The following is a 19,592-nucleotide window of genomic DNA, read 5'->3' as shown; positions in this document are numbered from 1 at the left end:
ACCAGGAAACCAGAATCGGCATCAGGGGGACCTGGTCCTGAGGAACGACCTACTAGTGGGCCTCACCTCACAGGATGCTGCGTGACTCCACGGGACCGTGTCGGTCGGGCACATCGCGCGAGGCCGAGGGCAGGAAGCACCCTGAAACTACCATCAATGTCCTTGTCCTCTTCCCCCAGCCCCTCTGCTGGCCCCGTCACCTGGAGCCCTGTAGGGGAGACAACTACCCACCAAAGTCCCTCTCCCTCCTCCACCATGTAGTTTTGTCACTGGGAAGTAGTGGCCTGACCAAGGACATCTCCAGCCTCCTCTGCAGGGAAATGTGACCCCGTGACTGCTCCTCCCCCCCAACACACACACACACACACACACACACACACACACACACACTAACTGGGATGTGAACAGGGGGGAGACATGTGTCATTTCCAGGCCAGGTTATCCAACAAGCTGGATGCAGGGAGGGGCTTCGGGGGCCAGTGGAGGAACCACAGACAGGAGCAGGGGGCTTCCTTTGCCCCTGTCCTCTGTCCCGTGTGAAGACCCACTTTGTGTTAACCCACCGGAAGGGACCGTGGGTCCCTTCGTTTTAAAGGCAGCAGTCAGCAGGCCCTACTCTGAACCAGCCCCAGATCCTCCCAGGCCGGCCAAGCCACCTTCGGTCCGGAAGGCCCACAGCCCAGTGCAGGTGACCCGGTCAGGTCACTCTTCAGGCCTGGGAGGGAACCAGCTGCTCAGCCATCTGCTGCTGTCCCCCCCCCCCCCCCCCCCCCCGCCGTGACTGCTGGGCAGAGACCTCCCCCCTCCCTGCCAACTCAAGAACCAGGCAGAGCGAAGACAATCAGATAGTGCGATTTATTGCCCCCGCACGCCTCCTTCAGCCCCGTCCAGGCCCGGGAATAGACGGGACCCCATTCTCTGAGGGCTACCCTGGGAACAGGGGCTAGTCCTGCTCCAGCGCTCCTCCACGACCCCAAACCCAGGAAGGGGAGGAGGGACGAGGGCCAAGAAAAACAGGACCCGCGGGGAAGAAGAGAAAAAAACAACGGGAGGGGGGAGTCAGGGGGTGGGCGCGATTAAACGAAAACTCTAAAGGGAAAAGGGCCCTCTCTCCCTTCCCTCCCCAGGCTCCCCTGCACGGGAGGGGCCCGGCTGCTCTCCATCCCTCGCGAGCGCCCCAGGCGGCGGGGGAAGAGGAAGAGAGGCCAGGGGCCGCTCTCTCTCGGTCTCCGGTCTCCAGTTCTCCGCACGCTCTGTCCCGGACTCACCGAGAAGAGAACCGGGACGGCGGGCCAGGCCGGGGGCAGAGTGCAGGGCGGGGGCGCCCGATGCACCGCGCCGACCGCCGGGCGGTGCAGGGGAGCGAGACGAGGAGGCCACCGCCCCCCGCCGCCTCTGTCCATGTCTCCGCCTCCTCCGGGTCCTGCGCCGACCGTCGTCCCCGCCAAGCCCGAGGGGCCCTGCCCCCCCCCCCCCGGGCTTCCGCCCCTACCGGCCCTCCCCGCCGCGGCACTCGCTGCAGCGCCCCCCCCGCCGCCTCGTGGTCGTCGTCGTCGTCGTCCCCGCCCGCCCGGTAGTAGCTCTGTCCGCAGCGGCTGCAGACGGACGGCGCGCCCACGGCGTGCACCTTCTTGTGTCTCCGCAGCGCCGCGCCCTGCACGAAGCCCTCGCCGCACTCCACGCAGATGTGCGCGGGCTCCTCGCCCCCCGCCGCCCCGAGCCCGTCCCCGTGCTGGGCGCGCTGGTGGGCCAGGAGCCCCGCCCCGTGCCCGAAGCCCTTCCCGCACTCCACGCACACGTACGGCTTGGGGGCCGGGGCGCGCCGCGAGCGGGGCCCCGGCGCCTTGGCCCCCGCGCTCGCCATGGCGGCGGCCGCCGCGGCCCCCTCGCCGGGCGCGCCCACCACGATGATGCCCTCGCCGTCGCCCACCGGGATGGCGATCTCGCCGTCCGCCGCCGCCGCCTCTTCGGGCGCCTTGGCCCGGCGCACGCTGGCCGCCAGCACCTTGGCCGCCACGCCGGGCCCCGACAGCTCCGGGTGCAGCCGCAGGTGGCGCGCCAGGCTCTTGGGCTGGCTGAAGCCGCGGCCGCAGCGCGGGCACACGAAGGGCTTGAGGCCGCTGTGCGAGCGCCGGTGCTTGGCCAGGCTCTTGCTCTGCGTGAAGCTACGGCCGCAGTCGGGGCAGGCGTAGGGCTTCTCGCCCGTGTGGATGCGCTGGTGCTGCATGAGGTTGGAGCTCCAGCTGAAGCGCTTGCCGCACTCGGAGCAGGCGTACGGCTTCTCGCCCGTGTGGATGCGCCGGTGCTGCACCAGGTGCGAGCTCTGCGAGAAGGTCTTGCCGCAGTCGGCGCAGGCGTTGGGCCGCTCGCCCGTGTGCGTGCGCTGGTGCCTCGTCAGCTTGGACCAGTGGCTGAAGCTCTTGCCGCACTCGTTGCAGATATAGGGGGCCGGGGGCCGCGGCCGGGGCGGGGGGCCGGCGGGGGGCGCCGACTGGGGCGGGGACAGCTTGGTGGGGGGCCAGCTGGGGACGTCGTCATCATCCATGATGAGGATGTCCACTAGAAGGCAAGAGGGGAGGAGAGTCAGGGAAGTCACGGCTGGGGGTGGGGGGGGGAGGGGGGGGGGGAAGAGGGGCTGTCCAGGACCGAGAACCTGGGGCTTCCACCGGGCCTGGCCTAGGGACCCCCTGTGATCGCAGAGGGCGGCTAGGCCCGGTCAGCGCAAAGCCCTGCCCACAGACCCGCCTGAGCAGACGCTCTCGGTCTCCGTTCCCTTACCCGCCCTGTTTTCCTCGAGCATCGCTCAGTCCCTACCATTTTACTGAACATTCATGACTTTACTGAACACTCAAGACTTCCCTCCCAGCTGCTTCCCCCACACCCAGAACAATGCCTGGGACACGGCAGGGACTCCAGAAATGTCTGGAAACAAACAGCGTCAACATGAAGGAACATGAGTGGAAGTCCAGGAAATGACCCTGAAACCCCAAGCACCAGGCTGGGGCAGGGAGGTCCCAGAGTTAGGGCGCTCAGACCGCAGCCCAAAAGCAAAGGCAGGCCTGGGGGAGAGAGTGTTACACCTGGGCTCTAGGAAGACTGTCCTGGTGCGGGTGAGGAAACAGGAAGGAGGAACTGGCCTGGTTAATGGAATCAGGGACCACAGGCCAGCACGGGAGTCCCGCTACCCTGGAGTGTGACCCCATACACCAGAGCCTCTGTTACAGAGCCCTCACACTGGTCCCTGTCTGCCCCGCACAGACAAACAATAAAGAAGTGTGGGGCCCTGAGCCATCTCCCACGGTAAGGGAGCTGCGCCCCCACCCGCCCCACCACAACTGGCTCAGCTCAGAGAAGGCCCCTGTGCACCTGCGACCAGGACTGTTGCTCTCCCCGGCCAGCAGGGCCTCAGCCCGGGACCCCGCATGTGCCGCTCGGATCAGCATGACCTCCACGGGTGCGCCCGCAGGCTCCCTTCAAACACTGCTCTCCCCGCTCCTTCCCTCACCAGACCACATGCTCCAGCCCAGGGCAGACCGGTCCTGCATCCAACAACCGGGCACGGGCCGGGCCCACAGGCTCACACACCAACCCGGGGGAACACTGGCAAACACACAAAGAAGCAAGAGGACGCACCGAGGCCGGCACTACGTACTTAACCAGCCTCAGTGAGATTAGGTCCTGTGAGCAGGGCTCTAAGAATCGGGTCTTTACAGCACAGAACCCGAGGCACCACGCAGACGAATCAAAACCTGGAAGAGGCAGAGCCGCCCCGCGCCCCTGCACCACACACTAAGGTAGTGCTCCTCCAAGGCTCCCCCCCCCCCCCCCGCCCCCGACAGTGGCATCAGAACGAGCAGGGAAGGTAGGGTCTCGCTCAGCTGCCCCTGGCCTGCCGTTTCTGCAGCTCTAGGGCAGGGGGCCCAGCACTGCGTGACCCTGGCTCTGAAGACCCACCACTCCACGGCAGGGAGCCTGGGATCTGGCCTGTACCGGATACGGAATCATCTGGAGCAAAAAAGTGCAGGTAGGAAGTCGGGAGGGGTGGGGCTTCCGAAGAACGGGGTAGAGCCCATTTTGGTGTTAACATCAACCAACAAATGGAGTTACTAGCACGGCTGGTGGAGATGCACAGAGACACAGGGACAGAGACAGAGAGAGGGAGGGAGGGGGGGGGAGGGGGAGGAAGGGAGAGATAGAAGGAGGGAAAGAAAGAGAGAACAAAAATGGACGTGGGAGGGGCACCTGGGTGGCTCAGTTTGTTAAGTGTTTGACTCTTGATTTCAGCTCAGGTCACAATCTCATGGTTTATGAGATGGAGCCGCACATCGGGCTCTGTGCTGACAGTGGGCAACCTGCTTGGGACTCCCTCTCTCTGCCCCTCCCCTGCCTCTCTCTGCCCCTCCCCTGCTCATGAGTGCACAGGTGCGCGCTCTCTCTCTCTCAAAATAAATAAACTTTAAAAAAAAGACGTTTTGCCTTTTAAGTTGTGGAGAACGTTTCACAGTACGCTGTGTTCACTAAATCTTCAGCTACGAAGGGTGTTTACGCAGCCACCACGCACATTCTGAGTACAATCAAGGCTTGTGAAACGCTGGTCCCCAGGTCGAGGGCTCGTCCTCACCCCAGAGCAGTGTGGTCGCCTGAGTGCGGGCCAGAGACCTGGGCACCTGGGCCAGAGTGGGACGAGATCCAGGAGGACGGGCTGTGGCCTCCAGCCGATGGGGCGGCTGGGTTTTGTGACATGCCTCAGCTCAGGCTGAGTGAATTTTCTGCCTGTGTCCAGCTGCCCACACACACCACTGCTTTTTCAAGCAGGTGTTAAAGAAATTGCTAAGGGGGGAGGGTTTTCATCACTCTGGGAGGCAGGTTCTTTTCCAACCTGCGGGTTCCTGGCCCTCTGAGGACCTCTGGATGCTGGTGTTTGCTTTCCAAGCACCGGCTGGCTCTGGGCTCGGAGGTGGTGGTGAAGGGCCAGCCTGGGGGTCAGGCAGGAAGTGAGCAGCCGCCCTCTGACCCCCCTCCTCACTAGGGGCTTTTCTCTGAGAGGATTCAAGGAACTGCTGGAAAGAGAGGAGTGTAGTGACCAGTAGAAAGAGCTCACTCCACAAAAATAGCAGAAGTAGCTGCCCTTCAGGGGACGGGACGGGACGGGAGGGGAGGGGAGGGGAGGGGAGGGGAGGGAAGGAGAGGAGACGAGATGAGACGAGACGAGACGAGACGGGTCTCCTGGCACCAGCACTCACAGCAAATATTGTCTCGACCTGGCCCAGCTCAGGGCCTCAAGCGGACCACCCTCTGGGGCTGAAGCCGGTGGTTTAATTCGACGTTAGCCCTGCTGTTGTAAAACACACAGCCAGGGACTCTGAGGCCCCCAGAATGGACTGCGGAGCTGAACACAGAAATACAGACAGACAAGTGCCCAGGTCAAGCAAGACACAGGGCCTGGCCACCCACAGGGAAGCCCCTCCCGCACTCACCCCTCCCACCATGTGCCCCTGCATTTCTCGGTGGCTCTGTTGCCCATGTGCATCCCTGGAAGCTGCAGTGTGGCCCTGTTCCATTACTTTTTTTTTAATTTTTTTTTTAATGTTTACTTATTTTTGAGGGGGGGGGGGGAGATCATGAGCAGGGGAGGGGCAGAGAGAGAGAGGGAGACACAGAATCGGAAGCAGGCTCCAGACTCTGAGCTGTCAGCAGAGCCCCACACGGGGCTTGAACTCACGGATGGCGACATCATGACCTGAGCTGAAGGCTGACACTCAACCGACTGAGCCACCCAGGCGACCCTGTGGTCCATTACTTTTCAGTTCAGAGTGTCTGAGAGTCTCTTTCAATCCAGACTCCCCTGTGACTTGCTTTTGCTCACAGTCTTGCTGTCCAAGAGCGCAGGCTGCATGCGGTTCAGCAGGTGACTCTGTCCCCAGACCTGCTGTCTGAAGACCCTGCCCCTGCCTCAAAGGTACAGATGTCTGTCGCCATGCCTGTCTGTCCGTGCCATCGGCGTCCGCAGTGCCTGTCTGTGCGGTCAGCAGCCAGTGGCACTCAACACTCAGGTGGCCCAACTCACTGAGTGTGCAGAACAGAGCTCCCTTTCTCAACGTCGCCATGAACTTCTGGATGTAAACGTATATGGTGGGTCTCACTCCACTGCCGTCATTACAGCTAGTGGACCTCCCAGTGTCCCATCCACAGCAAGGTGAGGGGGCTCCACACCCCCCAGACGGGGCCCAGGTGGTCTTCTGGCAGCTTCCCTGCTACCCAGCCTACTGAGAAGTTCCAGGCTCATCTACGTGTCCCACCCGGACGTGAAACACGCTGTTTCTCCAGGAGGCCCTGGGCTCTTTTGGCGGAAAATACTTCAAGACCAAAATCAGGAGAGGATCACTGTTTGTTTTCTTCCCTTACAATAAAATTCCTCTGAGTTCACACTGACACTTCCCAGACAAATCCGGACCTACAGGTTTTTCTAGAGTCTTCTCTGTGATCTCTGCATCTCCCCTCTTCAAAGGGGAGGAGAGAATCTGAATGCCCCAGAGTTACTTACTTGCTGACCCCACGTTAGGTTCGAGATAACCACCGAGGAGCAAGTAGCTGCCTCAGTGCGGGCCAGAGACCTGGACGCCAGGCCCAGAATCGGAGAGAGATCCCACCATTGCCAATTACGATTCCTGAAAACACAAACGAAGAGTGGCTTTGGGTGCGCAACTCCTGTTCACAGCCGGTCTTCTGCCAGCCACGTGTGCGGTCCCAACCTACCCTACCTCCCGGGGTCTCACGAAGCCCAGCAGGCTCACTGCCTGTCTGTCCGAGCCTCACCTGCTAAGACTCCTCAGGAGGGCCCACAATGCAGTGGACAGAGCCACCCAGGCGCCTCCAACTTGTGGGTCAGTTTTTTGTTTTTTAATGTTTATTTATTTTTGAGTGAGTGTGTGAATGGGAGAGTGGCAAAGAGGGAGACACAGAACCCAAAGCAGGCTCCAGGCTCTGAGCTGTTAGCACAGAGCCTGATGCAGGGGCTCCAACTCAGGAACCCCGAGATCATGACCTGAGCCAAAGTCAGATGTTAACCAACTGAGCCCCCCAGGCGCCCCCGTCAGTTTTAAGAAGACCCTTGGCTCCCTCTGCCTTCCCCAGGAATCCTACACACGACTCCACTTTCTTGGGCACAAAGGGCTGCTGACACACTGCCAGCACCCGCCCTCTGCCCACAGGCCCCGAGGTTTGCTGCTTTCCATAGCAGCCAGTGACCCAAACAGAACGGGGCCTGCTCTCCTGACGCGACACTCAGATCTGTGATTTGCTCTTTCAACACCTAAGTTGTGCATTCCAGGAAGGTTCCCTATTTACTCCCTGTCTTTGCTTTGGGTTTCTGCAGGACTGCCCCCTCCAATCACTGGGGTTCTGGCTAGCTTCAGTTTTTAGTCCGTTTTAATCTTTCTTCATTTCTCTTTTATTTAAAAAAGGTATTTTTTAATGTTTTATTTACTCTTGAGAGCGACAGAGAGAGAGCATGAGTGGGGTAGGGGCAGAGAGAAGGGGAGACACAGAATCCGAAGCAGGCTCCAGGCTCTGAGCTGTCAGCACAGAGCCCAACGCGGGGCTCGAACTCACAAACGATGAGATCATGACCTGAGTTGAAGTCAGACGCTTAACGACTGAGCCACCCAGGTGCCCCCCTTTTTTATCGTAAAATGTCCTTTCTCGCTGGTTATATGTAAGTGCTGAATCACGCTAAATTCTACTCCTGAAATCACTATTACACTATTATGTTCGCTAACTTGGATTTAAATACGATTTAAAAAATTTTAATAACAGTAATAAAATAATAAAATAAAATGTCCCTCCTTTTTACCTCCAATTTTTCTTGGGGAATGTGTTGTTTTATTCTGCCCTGACTTTTCTCTTTCAGGCATCACTGTGAAATCTCTCATATTGCAAACTCACTGCTGGGCCGTGCACCCCTGCTTCTGAGTGTTATGACTTTTGCCCTCTGACCCTATCTGGGGAGGTGTTATCTGCCCATGTACCCTTTTATTCTAATAGCTTTTCGGGGTGGGGGCAAGGTTCCGGGTAGTGTTTTGGCTTCTAACATCCTCGCATCATGGCTGAGAGTCTGTGACACGCTCTCCCAGGATTCCTGGCTCTGCGGCCACCCCTGTTTTCATCTGTGGTCAAGAACAGTTCCCACTCAGTTTTGGGTCCCCTCCTGGAAGGTTCCACCCTGCGTGGGTCCTGCCCTGGCAGGGCATTCGACCTGGTGGGCACCAGAGCCCATGCGTGGGCCCCAGGCCACTCCAGCCCCTCAGACCTTCCTGAGGCCCCGAGCTCCCTGCTTCCAGTCTGGACAGAACACCTCCAATCTCAGGTGCTGGCCTCGGTGGGACCCCCAAGCCTTCCAGTGAACCTGAGGGCTATTTGGGGCTCTTCCTCCCTTTCTTCCCTCCAGCACAATGCTACCAGCACACAGGCCTGGGGCAGTTGGTTTGTCCCCACCCAACCGTATTTGGGGGCTCACGGGGGCACCTTCACACTAAGGTGTGTGTCATCAGCATGGCTTGGGGCATGTGGCTTTTTATGTGTGGGTCTGGGAGGAGTCCAGGGCTGCCATCATGCTGGGCTCAGAAGCAGCATTTGAGGGCAGCTCTATGGAATGACTCCAGGGCGCAGCAGAGGGCGGTCAGAACCCATCCTCCGGCAGGTGACTTCCGGATGCCAGCTGACATCTTTCCTGTTGGGAGGGTGCCCTCCTCAGAATCACGAGGTCTTTTCTACTCACATACCCATTTTTCTGGATTACTCTGGAGCTAAAGCCCAGATAGGCCTGGACAGCTCTTCCCGCCCTGCCACTGCCTGACCCCACACCACTGGCCAACTCCACCCTGGACGGCCAGTTTGGGGCCATCAGGAGGCGCCCTTCTCCTGGGCACTCCTGGGAACCATCAAATTGCCTGGAGGTGGCCCAGCCTCCCCGCCCAGCACTGTTTCTGGCATCCCAGCCTCCCAGGACGGCCAGTGGCCGGACAAGCCCGGGACACGCAGAAGTGCTTCTAAAACACCAGCCTCTGTTGACAATGGCACCAGCTAAGCCTGCACATCATTCCCCAAAATATCCCAACACAGGGGGAAAACAGAAATTCCTGCGGTTTCACAGATGGTTGGGGCAAGCGCACCCCAGGGAAAGGAAACGCGACCCCCTGGCTCTTTTCTCTCGTGTGTGCAGAGCTGCCTGACAAGCACCGCCCGGGTGACCGGCCGCCTGCCCTGGGAGCAGCGGGCTTCAAACTGGGTCACGGCCTGGCAGCAGGGGCCAGCTCGGCAGCAGGGGCCAGATGGCGGCATTCCGCCCGAAATAGAGCAGCAGGGGAAACGAAAAGCCTGGGTGCCGCCAGCAGCGAGGACTGATCCGAGACTTTTACCTCAACACTCGGCACACACACACACACGTACACACACACACACACACACACACACACACACACAGGGGCTGGGGGCGAGTGTGCAGGCGTGTGAGAGGTGGGGCGGGCACGCTCAAACTTGTGGGGACAGAGAGCTGGAACGTCCTGCAGACACCATGGGCTGGAGCCCAAGCCCACCTCCTGGTCTGCCCCTTGAGGCCCCACCACCCAATGCGTGGCCTGAACGAGCCTCAGGCCCATGACCTATAGCTCCTGAGGGGCTGGCGGCCTCCAGGGAAGTACAAGGCACCCCTGCTCCCACAGCAGCCCAGACAGCTTCCCCACCACTCCTGAGCCCCAGAGAAGGCCCTTCCCCCTGGGGTGACCCTGCTGGGTGCTGCCCACAGTCAGTCCTGTCTTCCTCACCAGAAAATCCCCAGCACAGGGCTGAGCTGGGATAAGCCAGGCATGGTGACCCTGAAGCCACCCCCTACGTCACGCGTCCCCGATCAGGCCAACCAGACCCAAACGGGGTTGACGGGGAGAGAGGCCTGGGCGGCCCTCTCTGCATCTGCCGTGCCTCTCCCGTCCTTCACTTCGGGCAGGTGCCTGGGTGGACCTGATGGAGCTGAGGCCCCACTCGGGAGCGTGGGGGCAGCCGGACAGCACGCAGAAGGCCACCCAGGGCCAGGACGCGGCGGCTCGTGGAGGAATCACAAAGAAGTGGCTGAGCTAACCACCCCTGAAAGCACCCTGCCTGCAGCCTGCCATCCCACACCACACGTCCTTCCCGTCCTTCCTGTCCAAGCCACCAGGACGGTTCCCTGTGGTTCCGCCTCCAGCTGTGCACGGGGACCCCTCCAGCCGCTGGACGACAGCCCCGGGCTCAGAGGGCAGAGCTCACCCCCGAGCTACAGATGGTGTCCCGGGTGACCCCGGCAGGTGAGCAGGGCAGGGCGTGGGGGTCACTGCAGGTTACCTCAAGGAGCTGCCGCTGGCAGCTGGGGACAAGGGTGGACACAGGACTGCGTGGAGCTCAGTCAGCTGGGGGGACCGGGGAGACTCCAGGGTGCAGTCCCAGCCTCCACTGCCAGGGATGCCTGTGGCCACGTGGCTGCGACTCGGGGCCGTCACAGCACTTCCCAGTCTTCATCTTCCGGCCCTGGGACGGGACAACAGGCCCACCCCACCTGCCTTCTCCCGGCTCCAGCTCGCTCTCGGGGGTCGGCAGACACCAACCCCTCTCACTCACCACTCACCAGGCCCCGTTCCTCTCCACTCTCTGCGGAGCCCAGCCTGCCTGTGCACATGTGTCCTCCCCACCCCGAAGGCCCAACATCCCTCTCGGGCAGGCCCAGGGAATCACACCACCAGAGACACCACAGCGGCAGCCAGCCGGGGCCTCGGGACATCAGGGCAGGAGTCCGGCACAGTAACGGTACCACGGGAGGCTCTGTGCACAGGGAGGCAGGAACCTGGCGGGCCCACAACGATGGGATGCCCAGCAGCTCGGTGTCCACAACAATGGGACGCCCAGCAGTGCCCAGCAGCTCGGAAGCATCCGGGCATGGGGCTCACTAGCTGAGCTGAGCAAAGGGAAGGTCACAATGTGGTGACACCGCAGTGGGGGATGGGGAGCACAGGCTCAGGACAGCCGGCTGGACAAGGGGGATGAGACAACCCACCTGTACACTTTCAAGGTTTTATAAGGAGAATAAGTTCACGGAGGCCTCATAAAACTAAAACTAACTTACTCAAAGGCAGACGTACACTCTGGAGAAAACGGGGTGTTTGGACAGGGACTGGGTGTTTCATTAGGTGGGGTCAGCACTGTGTCCTTGTTGTTTTGGTCGTGCTCTTATAGAGCCTGCACCTCTGGGAACTTACAGGTGTAATGATACAACATCTAGAATTTTCTGTAACTGCTCCAGGGGGAGAAGAGGGCACAAGTGGGGACATTAAGAGTGGTGAAGGGTCTCTGATCGCCAGAGTTCAGAAGAAATAAACAGTCATTACACCACTTATGTTTCAAATTTCCACAACAAAACAGGCTTTTAAGTTAATTTTAAGAGGGCTAGAAGGTTGGGGCACCTGGTGACTCCGTCTGTTGAGTGTCTGATTCTTGATCTCAGCTCAGGTCATGATCTCACAGTTCATGAATTCGAGCCCTGTGTCAGGCTTCATGCTGACAGCACGGATTCTCTCCCTCCCTCTCTGCCCCTCCCCTGCTTGTGCTCTCTTACTCACTCTCTCTCTCAAAATAAATAAACTTTAAAAAAAAAAAAAAAAAAGGGAGGGAGGGCTAGAAGGGCAAGAACATGGATCAGGAGAAGGAGGGGGAGCAGGCCCAGGGGCGCACCGGGGAAGGACAGGCATGGGTCCTCCCTGTGGGGGCAGCTGGGTCAGAGTAAGCACAGAGCCCCCATGACTCGGTTTCCTGCTCTGTACCCAAGGCTGCTGGGGACCTCCCGGCAGGGAGTTTCTCTTCATTCTCCTCCAGACGATCTTAGAATAAAGAAGCGGGAGGAGCCCGGGGCTTCATAATAACATCTACCCCCACGTGTGGTCCGGGCCCTCATAACCCTTCTCTTGGCAACTATGGTACACTGGCACAAGGTTGTGAACTCAGTGCCTGTTTTGTAAATAAAGTTTTATTGGCACATGGTCACATTCATTCACTTCCAGATGGTCCGGCTGCTTTCCTGCTGCAAGGGCAGGGCACAGGGTCAGAAAACCAGAAGTATCTCCCTTCTGGCCCTTTACGGTAAAAGCCATTTGCCAACTCGGTGCCGGCCCGGCCGAAAACACTTCATCAGCAGCACGAGAAGAACGTCCGTGCTTTATTTCCCGGCTGCCCTACGGGAAAGCCCCCCACAAGCAAACCCCAGGCCCCACGAGCTCAAAAAGGAGTTTTACTCAACCCAAATAATGCTTTATTAAATAAAACAAGGTACCAGTATTTAAAAAGTGAAACATTTCCCATAAAAACCCAGATACCCAGCTTTCCCCAAAAACCAAGCAGACAGCCGCCCCTGTAGTCCTGTCAGCTCAGGTCACAGTCCCACCCCAACCCTGTCACACCCGCCCCCTGGTCTACAGTCTCTTGCTTGGGAGAAGCACAGGCCACCTAGAAACAGGGCAGCGTGGCCAGGCCGCTGGGGGGTGAGGGGGCCGGGCCATGAGGGCAGGAGGAGGGATGGACAGCAGCAGCCCCCAAGGGCTCCCAGAGCCACAGGAGGAGAGGTGCAGGGAGCCGGGGTCCAGGAAGGGGGCAGGATCGGCCAAGAACCGCCCAAGGCCACCTCACCTGGGTTCTCATGACTGGCCATCTGCTGGTCCTCGGAATCCAGCGGCCCCGGAGACCAGGCCTCTTCCCGAAGCTCCATGTCTGGGTCCCTGTTAAGAGAGGATGAGACGGAAGGACAGAGTTTACAGGATGCCAGGCGCCGCATTGGCTCCAATCCGCGCTCAAGCACGGCCCCGGCAGACAGAAGGCATGTGGCAGCAGGTACCTGAGGGACCCTGCATGGGGGACCAGCCCAAGGCCACACCCGATCTGGGGAGGAGCGGCTGCCACCAGGCTCATGTCCCAGAACCGCCAGGGTGAGACACCGCCTCCCGCCTGGGCCTCCATGGCCGCCCCACACATGATTGCCACCTTGGACCTGCCGGGGACCCAGGAGCGAGGAAGCCCTCCATCCACGACGCCCCGCCAGTCACAGGGTTGAAGGGCTGGCATGCCAGGCCCACGCCCAACGTCACGGGGAAGCAGACCAACGCAGGCACACAGGTCACCCACGGGGTCACGTTCTGTGGTCTCAAACGTGCATGAACTAAGACAGAGTCCACATCAGGGTCCTGGGGGAGGTAGCTGAGTCCTCAGGACACCTGCACTCAGAGGGGCAGCCAGACAGCCCCCGACGCCCTCTTAACCCCTTACCTCCTTACTGGCCCCAAGGGCCAAGGCCTGGCTCCTGGGGCAGACAGCCCCCCACCTCTTCCTGCCCCCTCCGGCCTCCATGATGCACTGAGCAGAGCTGGGCAGGCGTCTACCCTGTGTCTTAGACTCGGGCAGGGTGGGAGACCTAGGCGGCACCCAGCCCCAGGCGTTCGGCCCCTCGGGACCCGCTCCTTGGTGTGGCCTCACTCCCTGGCAGGAAGCCTGCAGCGGGCAGGACCTCTGGCAGGAGGCTGTAGCAGGCCAGGAGCAATCGACTAGACCGCAAGGGGCTCCTCTGCACTGTCAGGCCCTCAGGCCCCAAACCAAGGGAGCTGCTGCCTTAAGGTGAGCACACGCAGCTCTGAGAAAACCGCCCCGGGGTCCTCCGCCCGCCACAGGACCTCACAGGGCAGCACCTGCTGCCCAGCATCTGGGAACAGCAGCCATTGGCCCCCCAGCACCACACACCTCCTCGCAACCGGCCTGACCCATTTCTCTTGAATCCCCCACCGACAAGGGGCTCACCACCACCCAGGCACCAAAGGAACCAACCGTTCCAAACCCGTTCCGCCCCACAGTGGCCTCTACTGACATCTGAGAGGAAGCCAGGCAACCGGCCGTCCCGCTAACAGACACACGCAGACACGTCTCCTGGGTCTGGGCCCTGTTCTACATGGTACGGACACCATTAACTCTGAGCAGGCAGCACCGCTGCCCCACCATCAGATGAGGAAACTGAGGCAGGAGCGGCAGCGATCCAAAGGCACATGGCATGCAGAGAACCGCAAACACGCAGGCCAGGTCCGAGCAAACAGGACAGCCTGGCCCAGCCGGCCCCGCCCCGCAGGGCTTGCGAAGCAGCAGGAAGACAGATGCTGCTGTCCCCCCACGCCTCCCAAGAGCTTCCCGCCCCCCAGCCCCGGCTCCACATCACTCTGCACAGACACGCTCTGAACAACCACCATCCCATCGCAGCAGAGGTGAGATCACCAGGGAGCAGGGACAAGATGCCAACAGTGTGGCCACAGAGCCCCCAGCCCCAACCGCTCTGCCTTCCTGACACCCAACCAGTCGTCACAAGGACCTGTAAGAGCACAGGACGTAACCAAAGACCAAGGTGGGGGGGCGGGGGGCAAAGGACACTGGCCAAGAGATGGAAAGCAGCTGACTCGGAGGCGCTGCGGGGAGGCAGTGAGGAGCCCCTGGTCGGAGCCCCCAGCCCAGGCCTTCTCATGGTCACCGTGCCACCGACCACAACAGGGAACTACCATGAAGTGGGGCCAGGTCAGGAGACGGTGCCCTGTGGAGGCTCTCACCCCCACACGTGGTCAGAGCGCCCACTGTGACCCAGAGGCACCTGCCTGACTGATCACAGGCTCCCCCTCCACACAGGGCACTTATGGGACTAACCAGAAGACAAGGCGGGAGCGCCAGCAATTCTGCAGGGGCCGGCATGTGCTCGGTGGCACAGTCCCTTCCTGCCTACCTGTCCCTGCCACCCCCACCCCACGGGCACGGGGTGGTGAACAGGCCACAGCCCAGCCTCACGGGAGGTCCCTGCCAGTGATGAACAAGCAGGTGAGTGAGACAGTGAAGTTCATGGAGGGAAGGGGAAGGGAGGGGAGGGGAGAGACAGGCAGCTGCACCAAGGCATCAGAAGAGGATCTCGCAGGTGGAGGGGCCGCAGGAGAAGCGTGGACTGGGAGGGATGCTGGTGGCAGGAACAGCAGGTACAAAGGCCCCGAGGCTGGAGATGCAGGGCTAGGAGGATTCTCTTGCAGAGCCCAGAAGGCCAAACGAAGGCCAAAGCTGATCCCTTTGAGCTGGGCACCGTCACAACACTGGGGGTCACTGATGTAGGGGCGCCAGGTCCTGGAGGTCCCTTGCAGCAATGGAAGGAGCACCGATGGTGGGCAGCCAGGACTCACTCGGCACGCACAGTGCCACGTGCAGTGCCACAGGGTCCCCCAAGGTCCAGGAGGGTGTGGAGATGAGGGAGGGAGGCCCCCCGAGCAATGTTCCACCCTGTCTGCCCGAGCCATCACCTCCCCAGAGGCCTCCCAGCCCCCAATCTGCCCCACCCTGGGACCCACGAGGTGCCCGGCACCCACAACAGCACCAGGTGCCGATGGGGGCTGAGGATAGGCGCGTGGCACACGCCTGAATGGGCATGAACAGAACAGAGGCTGCAGGAACAAATGCCCTGCAACGGTGTCCCCCTTGCCCACCCACCCGCTCACACCCCACAGGGAGGACGGACTGCACCCCAGAGCCCAGTGAGCCCCAGCCAAGAGCGAGTGCCACACACGGTTCGGATGAAACCAGGCTGGCACAGTCCGGCCACTCGGCTGTGGAGCCGCAAACGCTCTGACCCTGACCAGATAACCCCCTTCTCCAGAAACTAACTAGAGAGGAAAACCCGAACCTGGGAAAACGCTGCTTGCAGGGGAACAAGAGTTCATCACAGCCAGATTTAGAGCAGGGAAAAACTGGAAAGAAGCCATCAGCACCGGTGGGAGAGCTTAAGAAAATCCCACAGAGGGCTGCCTGGGCAGTCAGTGAAGCGTCCAACTTCAGCTCAGGTCACAATCTCACGGTCTGTGGGTTTGAGCCCCGCGTCGGACTCTGCACGGACACCTCAGAGCCTAGAGCCTGCTTCGGATTCTGTGTCTCCCTCTCTCTGCCCTTTCCCTGCTTGCACTCTCTCTGTCTCTCTCTCTCAAACATAAACATTAAAAACAAACTTTTTTTAAGAAAAAGTAAATCCCACAGATGTCACAGCCTCACAGACAATGGTCCTGATGCCCCCTGATGATAGCAGACAAGTGATTTTAACTTTTTTTTTTTTGTTTATCTTCATTTTCTCTATTTTTTCTTTTTACGTTAACGGGTAATTACTTCTGTAACAGGGGAAAGACTAAAAATTGATTCCTTTCTGGGACAGCCGTCGCGTATGGCAACGGGAAACTCGCTGGGTGTTGAGGGGGCTAAGTGGACACAGCCGGATGGCCCTCGGGTCACACAGGGTAACCGCGAACCCACAAAAACCCTCATGCTGGGCTGGTGGGCGTGCAGGACGGGGCGGCCGCCGTGGGCAATAGTCTGGCGGCTCCTCACGTGGTAAACAGACTTACCTTGTGACCGGCGACTCCGCTCCTAGGCATACACCCACGAGACATAAAGCACGTGTCCACACGCAGACCAGCCCACAAACACTCACGGCAGTGCCCTTCGCAGCATAAACACCAGAGGAAGAAACCAGCCACAAAGGATGCGGACAGCAGATTGCATCTATGCGGATGGCCAGGACAGACAGGAGCGGCTGCCAGGGGCTTGGGGGGTGGAGACGGAGAGGGACCGCTAATGCGCTTTTTACGGAATGAGAAAATTCTGGAATCAGACCATGGTGACGGTTGCGCAACGTTTTGTGAATATATTAGAAGCCGCTAAACTGTACGTGTCAAAGGGTGAATTTCACCACATGTAAGTTACACCTCAATTAAAAACAAAGACTTGGGGCACCTGCCTGGGGGGCTCAGTCGGTTGAGCATCCAACTCTCAATTGGCTCAGGTCATGATCTCACGGTTCACGAATTCCAGCTCCACATCAGGCTCCTCGCCCGCTGGCAGGGCAGAGCCTGCTTGGGATCCTCTCTCTCTGTCTCTGCCCTTTATGTTCTCTAGTGTTCTCTCTCTCAAAAAATAAATAAATAAATAAATAAATAAAACTTCAAAAAATAAAAAAAACAAAGAAGACAGACTTCAAAAAACGTAAGGGCCCCCTGATAACAAGGCCACAAATGCTAAAAATGAGGCAAGAAGGGAGCATCTCTACTTGCTAAATGAAACATTGCCCCATTCATGAACCGCTTAACAAAGCCAATTGTGTCCTCAAGAAAAGCGAGGTAAGCCACAGGAAAGAGCCGGTAAGTGCCCACAGGGTTGTGGCTTGCGGGGTTGGGGTGAAGGAGGTGGGCCCGGACAGCCGGCTCGGCTCCCTCCTCTGTGCACGGAAACTTGTTTGCCAAGTGCGCATGCTGTGCTTCCCCTGAATTAATGTGTAAGTCGCTGACAGCAGGGACTTCCCGGCCCCAGGCCTCCACCGCAGGCCAGCTTCCTGCAGCAAGAAGGCCTCGGCCTTCACTCCGTCCCCTTCCTGTCCCTGTCCTGCCCCGCCCCCCAGGGAACCTTTGGGCTCTGGGGCACCTGGGCCGGGCGGCAGGGACAGGAACCCCTTCTCGCTGTGCCGGACAGCGAGGTGTCAGCGGCTGCCCCACGGCCCGATGAGGTTCCCGGGCAGCCAGCAGATGGTCACCCAGAGCCAGGAGCCTGGTGCCCACATGGAGGCAGTGAGGGAGCCAGTGCAGCGACACATGGGGCTCCCCGTGAACAGAGCAGAGGCAGGGCTCCATCAGGGCCACCACCACGGCCATCTACCCCAAATAGGCCACTTTGCTTCCTGGAAGCAGGAAATGAAACCCGCACAGCAAAGTGCCCTCCCTGGACCAGGAGGAAAGACCATCCTTCCCTCCAGACCCCAGAGAAGGAAGTGTGTATAAACGGACCTCCTAACATACCCTTCTATCCTCCAGTCCCCTCCAGGGGGACCCTTCTGTCCTCCAGGGGCTGCAGCACCTTGGCCTCCGAACTTCTCTGGGTGTTCACTTCTCTTGCTTGGGCTCCCGTGTTTGTGGAAACACAATCCGCGTGCTTTTCTCCCATTGATGTGTTTTAGTCACAGCAGGAAACCCTAAGAGGGCAGGGGAAACTCTTACCTCCCCCACAGACCACTGGGAAAGGCCTCTTTGTGGGACAGACCGGACTGAGAGGGAGTCATAGTCATGGTCCGCCCGCCCATCAGCTACCCCCTGCTATCAATGGGTTTCACCTGAGTGTTTTAATGGTCACCCTTTAAAACATATCTAAGTAGCTACGCCACATCCTCAATCATGCCCCTTGGCCCGTAAAGCCCAAAATATTTACCTTCTGGCTCATTACAGAAAATGTGTGCCAACCCTGATATAAAGGAACGAGGGCCACCCAGACTCCCTGGCCAGGCCTGGAGGTGCTCTGCCTCCCGCGGGAAGCAGAGAGGGCTAGAGGAGTGTGCCTGAGGGGCCTCAGCAGGGATGCCAGTCGGAAAGAGGCCCTGAGCTCCGGCACTGTCCCGAAACCCCAGTAATTTTCTCTGCATCTGTGTTTGGCACATCAAGTGTGACAGGACAAGGAAGTGTGCACCGGGCACTTGGAGCCGGGCCAGGCCCTGTGCCTGAGAAACCCGGGCAGAGAGTGTGTGGGCTCCCGTGGGCATCTCCACGTGGAGGGAGCTCAACGGCAAATACCAAGTGAAATCGCCCTGACAGATCACGAGACCCCAGAAGAAAGGAAAAAGCTTTTTTCCTGCTTTTTGCACGAGCAAGGGGCTCACCTCTTCATTTTGCAGAGTCCCAAAAATTATGGAGCCTGCCCTGGGGGCAATGAGGGCGAGCGCATACAGGTCACACAGGCCCTGGCCAGGAGTCTGCACGTTAATCCAAACACAGCAGGAAACCATGTTTTCACAGAGGATTTGCAGAGGCCTCGGAAAGACAAAGATGCATCTTCTGGGGCACCTGGGAGGCTCAGTCTGTTGAGCGCCGACTCTTGGTTTCAGCTCAGGTCATGATTTCACAGTTCGTGGGTTCGAGCCCCGAGGCAGGCTCTCTGCTGACAGCACAGAGCCTGCCTGGGATTCTCTCTCTCTCCCCCTCTTTCTCTGTGCCCCTCCCCCAGCTTGTGTGTGCTCACTCGTGCTCTCAAAAAATGACTCACCTTCTTGTTCTGACTTTTGAGGGGTCAGGAGGTTTCCCGCTGGACCTGCCAGTCAGGGGTGAGCCAGGAGCAGGGCACACTCCCGGGTTACACCACCTCCCAGGGGATTTAAGCAAACTATCGGGGTGAGGCCACGGCCCACAGTGGTGCTACCCTGGCCTGGAAGCTGGGCCCTGCCGGCCACTGCCCTGCACTGTGATCCTCCCTGGGATGACCAGCAGGTGCCCCAGGGGTGAGCACACAAGGCAGGGAGGAGCCAGGGGTCCTTGTGAAGAGTTAGGAAGGGTGTTCACTACACGTACCCAGGCCCTTCCTCTCCCATCCACTCACTCACTCACTCATTACTCGCTCATTCACTTGCTCACTCACTCATTCACTCGCTGGCTCATTCATTCATTCATTCACTAGCTCACTCATCCGCTCACTCACTCACTCACTCACCCACT

The 19,592-nt window shown here is 59.6% G+C and overlaps 1 protein-coding gene across 1 annotated transcript; it reads right to left on the bottom strand.

The window, feature by feature from the left end:
- Positions 1-1,347: 1,347 nt before the first annotated feature.
- On the bottom strand, positions 1,348-16,761 carry ZNF787 (zinc finger protein 787). Its single transcript, XM_058707517.1, is given in 4 exon segments — positions 1,348-1,530; positions 1,532-2,559; positions 12,703-12,791; positions 16,470-16,761. Coding segments are annotated over 3 exon segments (1,149 nt in total). The 5' UTR covers positions 12,782-12,791; positions 16,470-16,761; the 3' UTR covers positions 1,348-1,488.
- Between the last annotated feature and the right edge of the window lie 2,831 nt (positions 16,762-19,592).

Source organism: Neofelis nebulosa, chromosome 17, assembly GCF_028018385.1.
Source record: "Neofelis nebulosa isolate mNeoNeb1 chromosome 17, mNeoNeb1.pri, whole genome shotgun sequence".
Lineage (NCBI taxonomy): Eukaryota > Metazoa > Chordata > Mammalia > Carnivora > Felidae > Neofelis > Neofelis nebulosa.
The sequence above is the reverse complement of the archived record's forward strand: the minus strand, read 5'-3'. Positions and strand labels throughout refer to the sequence as shown.